This window comes from Egretta garzetta, unplaced genomic scaffold (genome assembly GCF_000687185.1).
Source record: "Egretta garzetta isolate BGI_Z169 unplaced genomic scaffold, ASM68718v1 scaffold172, whole genome shotgun sequence".
NCBI classification, from domain to species: Eukaryota; Metazoa; Chordata; class Aves; order Pelecaniformes; family Ardeidae; genus Egretta; species Egretta garzetta.
In genome coordinates this window covers 520,042-529,545 of record NW_009258951.1, presented here as the reverse complement: position 1 = coordinate 529,545, position 9,504 = coordinate 520,042, and the positions used below count along the sequence as shown (strand labels likewise).

The following is a 9,504-nucleotide window of genomic DNA, read 5'->3' as shown; positions in this document are numbered from 1 at the left end:
CCGCCTTTTGGCCCCGCTTCTCGCTCACCTTCTACCGGCACTTCGCAGGGAATGGGGCGGGTGGAGAGACCTGCGGGGTGCAGGGCGCTGGGGTGGTGTCTGCGTGGCTGAGGGGCTGCCTCGGCTGTGCTTAGGGGCGTGGGGAGCTGGGCGGGAGAGAGTCAGCCAAGTTGCAGCAGCGGGTCTCCTCGTTCGCCTCCTCAGTAGTTAGGGACCCTAACGAGTAACTGGGTTTTCTGTGGCAGATCAGTATCTAGTAAGAACTGCTTGAGTTTGTTCTAAAAAGGCATTTTGTTGCTTGCTTCTGCTTAAAAGTGTGTGCCTGAGATGCATGTGATGGGCTCTGGGCGTGCAGAGTAGTGGTAGTTTTTTCTGTGTGGGTTGTCACGCGTAGATTTCCAAACGCCGATGGCCCTTGTACCATGGAGGAGCTTAGACGCAGGGACTACTGGGGCATGGTATGAAACTTCTCAGCTGCGAGATGTAAGACTCGCTTTTGTTGTTCTTTTTCTTTATCAGATTGAAAGATGATGATAGTGGAGACCATGACCAGAATGAGGAGAATAACACACAGAAAGACAGTGAGAAGGAAAAGAATGATCGAGAGAAACCACAGAGTACTACCAAGAGGAAGGTATGGTGCTGGCATCTGCATTCCATCACTCGGGCATAATGTGGGAGTGCTAGAGAGTCGGTCCTCGGTTCAGGGATAAGGAACTTAGGTCTTGGTGGGCTGTGGTTGCTTAATGCGCTGTTACTGTTACATTGAAGACAGAGGTGCTATGTTATGATTTGGATAATTTGACGTAGCTTTTGGAGGTGTGTAATCTGAGGATTGAATGCTCCCTTCACAAATGCAGCTAGTGCTCTGCCAGGCTTTTGAATAGAAATGAAAAAGTTTTATTTTCCCCCAAGAACTTTTGTGGAAGAGGGTATAGGGAAAGGACTGACTGATGGGGGAGTAGTGGCTTGCACTTGGCTTACCAAGCTGTGTTTGTGCAAGTGATGAAATAACTCTTAAGATGGGTCTCTGTGAGTGTAGTGAAGCCTAGTTAAGAATGTGTGTATCCATGTTTTGAGGTTTTTTAATCTTGTGCTTAGGAAAACTATTCTGTCTAAAATAATGCAATCCTTATAAACTTACCATAGACAAGAGGAGAATAGAGATTTAATCCCCGGTTACTCCTGTAACAATAGCAAGTAATACAAGATAAGGGCTTTTTGCTGTTTGGTTTTCTTTTTCATGTCAGTTTTGATTCTTGGGTAATGTGTTCTTTTTAACCTCTTTTATGCTTGTTAGAAGTCTTTTTAATCAGAAATGGATGTTTTGGAAAGTGAAAATGATCACTGCCCACTGCTAGCCATGGGTTCTGCTAAAGCTGACATAACGAGTTTTAAGACAGACTCATCCTCCCGGAGTTAGGGTGTTGGTTGCTTAAGGGAGTTGGTGACACCAAAGAGTTATAATTGCTTTTGAATCATGGTTTAGTATAAATGGGTTTTGTTCTTCCCAGAGGAGAAGAGTGTCTTTTTTTTTTTAATTTGAAAAAGTTAAAACTCTTGCATTGCCCTTTTAATTTTGTCTGTCTTTTTTCCTTTGAGATAGGAACAATTAAGGACTAAAGGAAAACTTAGTAATACTGCCTCTGATAGTTATGAGGGTTGCTTTTTTTGTGACGGTCTCCTGAGCTTATTATTTCCTTAGCTATCCCCACACTGCAAATTTGTTATATTCTTTGAAGTAGTCGGCTGCTGTTAGTCTAATAGTCCATTTCAGACAATTAACAGAGATAGTATTTTTCTGTAAAAATGAGGATCAGTTGTTTGGTTTGTAGTCTGTGAGGGCAGGAACATGTGGACTTCTGATGCTGTGGATGTAATTTTTCCAATTCCCCCTTTAGAGGAGGGTAAGGGGTAAGCAAGCTTTTCTGTCCCACAGGCTGTTGTCCCAGGGCCAGCTGAGCACCCCTTGCAGTATAATTACACCTTCTGGTACTCCAGACGAACACCCGGGAGGCCTACCAGCTCGCAGAGTTATGAACAGAATATCAAACAGATTGGCACCTTTGCCTCCGTGAGTATATCCCTGTTGTCCTTGTCTCGCTTGGGCATGGCGTGGTCATCGTGGCTGGCTTACTCCCTGTGTGCGAGGTGCATGCCATGTGCAGGCTGTGCTCTGGCTGTCAGGAACAGAGGAGAGCGAGTGATTTGCCATGGATTACATATGAGTTCTTGAATTACCTACAGCACGTGAAGTGTTAAGCAGTTCTCTGCCTTGCACTAGACAGCTGTGCCTGCAATAATGGTGGTGGCTGGAATAATAATAGTCAATGAAGAGAACTCCCATGTAGTTTAGATCTGCTAGCTGGAGCAGAACTTGACAGGTAAGCAAGAGAAGAAAGGAACAGCTTTTCTGGATGCAATGTAGGTGTGAAGGAAAGACTGTACAGCCCCCCTGCCTGTATTTCCACCGCAAAGACTGTGTTTGGAACAAGCATCTGCCATGCTATATGACAGGCAGCTGGTGGCCTGTTGTCTCTTGCCTGCCTGGAAGTGATGACTGAGGTGCAGTTTGGTGTTGCAGTGAAGTTCAATAAAAGGCAAACTGCTATCCCTTTCCCCTTCCACACTTTGTAGTTGTTTATTACTGGAATAAATTCAGTGTATCCTGGAAAGGCAGGGTCATGCAGTTGCATGGTACCAGCAGTGTAAAACCATCATTAAGATCCCAGGGTACATAAGCAAAACGTGTCACCGTTGTGGAGGCACCAGATACAATACTGTTCTCAAGGCTGGGAAGTCTGTTGGCTGCATCTTTTTTATTTTTTTTTTAAATCTAGTATTTTGTCCAGGTTTTCCAGGGTCCCTTGCAGACTTTAATTTTGCCTGCCAGTACATCTCTGTCTTCTGTAATGTGATGAGTTTGTTGGAGGCTGCAAAAATAAGCCTGTCCAAGCAGCTGGCTTGTGTTACTGCATCGACGCAGGATAAGAGTGGGAAGAATGGCTCTAAGCCTGTCATCATGGGTAGTTACTGCTCCTGTTCCCCTGTGTGAGCAAGTACTTTTAGTTCAGTGAATGAAAAATGTGGCTGCTGCCTGGTGATCTGGCAATTGTTTTTCAGTCTGTTAAATCAGTGTAGACTTAATGGTGATTTTTAGCTCCTTAGAGGAAAAACTTCACATATTCTGTTGTCTGTTCTTTGCTGCAAAGACTTTGTGGTTGCTGCTGTGGGTTGGAAGTGCTAGAGTTCAGTTACAATGCAGTGAGATTGGCCAGCAGATCTGATAATGTGCTGGGTCCAAATTCTGTTTAAGGAGGAGGAACAAGCTTCAGAAAGAATTGTCTGAGCCTAAATCTGGGTTCAGATTTGTTCTTTGCTTTTGAGTAGAAAGCTCTAAAAGCTTTTAAATGCTAACCACTAGAGGGCATATTCACTTGGTGTAAGAACTTAATTTCCACACTGCATTTGGATGTGTCTGACAAAAATGGATTGCTTCTGACCCCACCTCAGCCTTGGTTCATAATTTTATTGGCAATAAAAGCAAATTCCTTCTTGGATGGCAGAGGTCAGAGATTGGAGCAGAATTCCAGGTCTCTGATAAAGTACTTGGGATGGTGTCTAACCCTTCCAGCTTCATTGCTGATCTGCTTAATAGCTATTGTCTCACTGAGTAGAGTCCTCTTAAAATGTAGTGATGAGTATTATCTCTTCCAGTGCCTTGTTTTGTTTTAAAGATCCAGCCTCTCTAAAATAATTTCTCATCCAGAGAATCTCAAAGGATAAATATGTTATTTTTAAGAATTAGAAAAGATAATTCCCTTGCCTTTTGACCAGACTGTCTGAAGTAGGCACAGGGGTGCCAGAATGGAAACTGATCAAGGCGAAATGGTCAAAGTGTACCATGGCAGATTGTTAAAGGAGATAACGGGTATTTAAATAAAAGCTCTGAATGGTGCCTTAAGATCTTAAACTAGCATCAGAATGTGTCTTTTGTCTTAAAACCTGGATACAGTAAAGTTAAATACAAAAAAAGTCTCATTTGGAGGCTCCTGCAGTCTCCACAATTGCAGAGAGCAGTGGTTAATGCAGGGCTAATGGGTGTAGTGTAGAGAAGCTTGGTTGTAGCTGGTACACTTGACACATAATAATGAATTGAAAGTTTGGGCAGTAGGATTTACAAGATACGTTTGGAACTGCTCTCCAGAGCAGCAGTTATCTTGCCACAGATTTCTTTACACAAACACCAAGTAACTCTGGGGGCACTTATTGAATATTTCAAGTGTTCATCTGGTAATGGAGCCAGTCACAAACAGGCAACCAAGCTCTGATCCTACTTCTGCCTTCTGGGTATCCTAATCAACACCCTTTTGACAAGAAAGTAGAATAGAAGAGGGGAAGGTGGCTCTGGCCAGCTGGTGTAGAAAGGGAAGCCTGTTTCTGTAGGAATCTTGGCTGTGAACAGTTTGAGCAGCCTTACTGTGTGGTTCGTGTCATTGCAGGTGGAGCAGTTCTGGCGGTTTTACAGTCACATGGTACGTCCTGGGGACCTGACAGGCCATAGTGACTTCCATCTTTTTAAAGAAGGGATCAAACCCATGTGGGAGGTGAGTTGGAGCTCTCATTTCTGCCTTGGTATTTTCCCAGAGTATTCTGGAAAGAACCTTCTACAGTGACTCTTGTCATTAAATGGCACTCCAGGCTTCTCTTGGGTGCAGACCTTTCTTCTGGGTTTTCTGTAAACCTGTCCTCAGAACCCTGTCCCATGTAACCTAGCAGGCCTGTGACCCGCTGGCAGAGGAGAAGGAAGATGCAGAGAGCTGCTAGCTGTGCTCCCCCAAAGGTTGCAGAACTGCCTTTGCCTGTGGGTCCAGAGGATCTCTGGGAAATGTTGCCTGGAGCTCAACGAAGGGGGGACCCCAGCTAAGCTCTGTGTCTCCTGATACAGACACTTGCCCTTTATAGCTTTATCCAGTGGCAGCAGTGGAGGGCTTTTCTCTAGAAGAGCTGGACCTCTCTAAGTGCAATTCAACAAAGCTTGTAAGAAACCAACCCTCCTTTTTCAGACAAGGAAGGAAGAGGTGCATATGATTAAAAGCCCACAGCTATATGAGATGGAAAGAAGACTTAGCCTTTCATTTGCTTTTTTTGTTCCAGGGCACTTAGTTTGCATCTGTTCATTCCTATCCAAATCTATTAAAAAAAGAAAAAAAAAATCTTTGCCCAGCAAATCATTCTTCTAGTTCCTGGCCTGCTTCCAGCAATGACCGATACCATTCGCAATATGAGGATTTTATGTGTTGCTCTGAAGTACCTAATTATGCTGCTTGGTCCTGAGAAATTTATGTGACCCTAGTTGGCAATTATTTTAAGCAAGGTGTTTTATAGCCAGTTACTGCAAATACAATTTATATAAAATATTTAACCCTTTTTGGACTCCTGGTGAGCTAGCTGCTCTGATAATGTGTCAACCAGAGTGTCCACAAGTTAATTATACCAGAATTTCTATCAAGCATTTCCCTGTAGCCATTTTAAGGTGGGGCTGGAGAGATTCTTTGCCTTTTTTTACCTCTGGCCCCACTCCTTTCTTTTATTTATAGAAGAGAACCTGGGATCTTGCTGCTGGTCTTCCCTTTGCTGCTTGCTTTGTAGGGCTTTGTTTATGCTCATTTCTCTTCCAAACTTCTTTACCTACTGTCATTCTTGTAGGGACATATATGCGTGCATGTAGCTCTGATCTTTTTCTGGATCCATCTGTGCCTTTTCTGGGTAAAGTCAGAAGCCCTAAGCATAATGTTCCCCGGTGATTTACTGGGTTGCAGATCATTATTATTCTGGTAAAGGGAAATCAAATGCTTGACTGAACTGAAGCTTGTTTAACCTGAGAGAAAACTAACAATAACCATAAAACACACAGTACAGCATCTGCCTCCCAATCGCTGCTCTCTTTCTAGCCTTGCACCTGCTTAAACCACCTTTGAAATATTTTGAGCAATACCATTTTCTCCTCTGAGCCCCATTAGGCATTGTGGAAAGTTTGAGGTGTTAAACCCAACTCCCTGCTTAAAGGCTGAAGCCTAGATGGCTTAGTTCTTAGTGTGTGATGTTCACAACTTGGAAAACCAGGATGCTTAATCAGAGAGTAGTTTGCATCTCCTGGGAGTATGCCACACTCCTCAAACTTGTGTTGATTTGGATTCTTCACCTTGCATGTGGCTGCTGTCATGCTTTGAGGCTTGACTGGAGCTGACACCTTCCCCTTTCAGTGTAGGCTTTAGCTCATACCTGAAAACTGGGATTCTGGTGAACGCTGCTGTTATGCTGGTACTTCCATGTTTGCTCAGGATTGCTTTCTTAGCACTTGCTGTCTCTGAGAGCACACAAATACTTAGTTTTATCTGAGCCCTAAAGAAGCTTTAAGGCTAAAATAGTTAACTTTATTTCATTAAGAAGGGTTGGCTGCCTTGCCTAGCATCTTTAAGGTGTGTCCCAGCTTGGCAGAGGGGATTACTGGTGATCTGGCCAGAGATATCCTGTGTTGTGCAGTCTCATCTGAGTTATCCTTTGTTCTTCTCTGTTTCTGACCTAGACCTGTCTTCCCTTTCCCTTCCTAACTGCCACCTCTTTGTCTTGTTCCTACCTCTCTCTTTTTGGCTTTGGATGGAATTTTTTCCCCTCTCACCTTGTAAAATTTCCCACCTACAGTGTTGTACAAGAGAATGCCACAGCATTCTTCTGTACAGAGGAGGAGCTGCTGTTTGACATAGGTGTGTGTTCTGTGAAGCAGGGGAGTCTGTAGCAGTTTCCAGCTCTTTTTCAGGTGCAACATGTGGAATCACAATATCGAGGTGACATACTGGGTGCTTAGCATAAATGTTTTCTTTATTCTCTCCCCTCATTTTTGCTGATTTCCCTGGGTCACCACAGTCTGGAACAAACATCCAGCTGTATGATGTGTGATAATGTCAGTGGTTCCCAGAGAAAGGATTGGTCCTTTCTATGTTAACACAACTTGTGAGCCCATTCCTGGAAATGTGGAAGGAAAGTTTTGTCAACTTTTTGCTTGCGTTCAAATATCACTTTGCAAACTCTTTCTCTGCCTTCCATGTTCTGCAATGAGGGATTTTTCCTGTTTTACAAGCAGAAGTACATATACAGGGGGCTAGACAAAGGGGGAATCAGTCTTGGGTTTAGGAATAGTTTTAGGGTCCTTGTCTCTGGTTCTGTGTGCAGATTGGTGGGCTGGCATTAGTCTTTGCTAGTGAGATCAAAACACTAGAGCTCAAGTCTTCAGTGCATAGAGCTTCATCTGGAACACTGAAAGTCATTGTTTCAAATATTTAGTATTCAAAGTAAGTGGTATACCTCTGTCTCTGCTTGTATGGGGGAGAAGTGAAATGCTTTTGCTTGAAAATACCTTCATTCTGTCCCTTGCCCCACCCAATCAATATCTGCTCCTGTCTGTGGCTCTGCTGTCTTGTGAGAAGCAGAAAAATAGCTAGAAGGAAACAAATCGATTTCTTGCCCCTCTTCCTAGGATGATGCCAACAAAAATGGTGGTAAATGGATTATCCGTCTGCGAAAGGGCTTAGCGTCACGATGCTGGGAGAATCTCATTCTGGCAATGTTGGGAGAACAGTTTATGGTGGGGGAAGAAATCTGTGGGGCAGTCGTCTCTGTCCGATTCCAGGTAAGCACTTCTGAGAACTGGCATGTACTTCCACTTGGCAGGGCTACAAAAAGTACCATCTGCTTACCCCTCACATGCTATTCTGTAGGAGGATATTATCTCAATATGGAACAAGACAGCCAGCGACCAGGCCACAACAGCCCGGATACGCGATACGTTACGAAGAGTGCTCAACCTACCTCCCAACACCATCATGGAATATAAAACGCACACCGATAGCATCAAGTACGTGTGGTGGCAGGGGGAGGGCCTGCTGCTGGTTGCATGTGTGCTTGAGCAATTTAATGCAGATTGCAAGAATTGAGAGAAGTGCTCATGTGTGTTGGGGCTGTTCACTGTGAACAGTAATACAAACAGCAGCAATTGTTGCCAGTGCGCTTTGAAAGCCAAATATCTGTGCCATTATCGTGCTGTTGTTAGGGACGTTTGGTTTTAATAGTAAAGCCTGATTTTTTTTGAAGTGTTAGGGCTTTGTTAGCAATCCACCCAGCCTGTCGCTTGGGAGATGGGCAGCCCAGTGTGGAACTGTGGCTTGATGTATTCAAAGAAAGAGTGCAGTGGGGGGGATGAGATCATTTGAATAAACAGAGATTCTGGGGAATAAAGTGCGGAAGCTAACGGGAATTTATAGTGCCATTAGACTTATAAATGGTCTTGGGAAAGTGCTGTGTGAATTTACAGTGCTGTACAAATGATTTCTAATCATAATAAACCTCGTATATTAAGTCTTCCAGGCCTTGGTGACAGAGGCTCTTTAACAAGACTAGAAGATCATGGTACGCAGAGAGGAGAGCTGTATTTTTAAATAAACCTGTTACAGCTTACCATACCAGGCCATTCAGGGTGACTTTTATTTCCCACAAAGTGACAAAAAATTGCATATATAGGTATTAGTTAGAGGTGAATAATGTAATTTTTTTTTAATTTTTTTTAAAGCATATTATAAACCAATACACTGATTAGGTTGTATTGGTTAAATTAACACTTGAAAAGGTGTACCTGGAAAAAGAAGTGAAATAAATAAGACATTGATAGAGCAGTGAGCTTTCTAATCTAGCCCTTAACCAGGGTGCAAGTACCTTTCATGACATCCTTTCATTATGCTAGCTTGTCCTTTCCACATAATCACCCTCTCATCAGTGTGCTGTCAAACAGTTTAGTGAGATCAATCCTGTTTTTAGCAGACAGCTAGCTTCCAGTTGTGGCCAATTTTGAGTGTGGGTCACTAGCAATAATAGAGGTCTCATTTAAACTGCCTGTAGGCGTCTGGTGTTCCGTGTGGCCCTCCCTCCTGTGTGCGTGGGAAAGAGAAGGAAAGGAGAAATTATTATTATTAAACTGAATCTTTTCCAGGCAGCTTTGGTTTCTGAAAGTTCCCACTTCTGTTCTTGAAATCTCATATTCATGGTTTTTCCAGTAACATTTCTCATGCACTTTTTGCCAGAAGAGGGCAGCATCGACTCTCTGTCCGTGTTATGAGATGGCAAAGTGCTCCTGTGGACACATAACAGGGTATTTTACTCCTGTTCAGCAGTAGCAGACTGCGGACTGTGGTGATGTGGCTTTGTTGTGAGAAGAGGGAGGTGTTCAACTTCTCTCGGTCTCTGTAAGGGAATCTGTGCCCTCAGCCAACTGTCTGAAGCCGTGGTGGTAGTTCGTGTAGCAAGTTTAGAATGGAAATGATGTGGCCTTTCCCTTATAAGCTATTGCCACTGGCACTTCCTGGGACAGAGAATGCTGCTATAGCAATGTTTGTAATTGTTCTTGCTCTAGCAGGTGGCAGTCCTTGAGTGATGGTGCATCCAGTATCGTGG

General features: G+C 43.6%; 1 protein-coding gene across 3 annotated transcripts in view; it reads left to right on the top strand.

The window, feature by feature from the left end:
* Positions 1–9,504, top strand: part of EIF4E2 (eukaryotic translation initiation factor 4E family member 2) — a 19,834-nt gene that overhangs the window by 347 nt on the left and 9,983 nt on the right. For all 3 annotated transcript variants that reach the window (XR_004841398.1, XM_009634379.2, XM_009634378.2), the window contains exons 2-6: positions 520–634; positions 1,940–2,074; positions 4,503–4,607; positions 7,538–7,690; positions 7,779–7,915. Coding sequence is in view for 2 of the 3 variants with exons in the window: in XM_009634379.2 (XP_009632674.1) it covers positions 520–634; positions 1,940–2,074; positions 4,503–4,607; positions 7,538–7,690; positions 7,779–7,915 (645 nt within the window). In the remaining variant the exon portion in view is untranslated. The remainder of the gene's footprint in view (positions 1–519; positions 635–1,939; positions 2,075–4,502; positions 4,608–7,537; positions 7,691–7,778; positions 7,916–9,504) is intronic.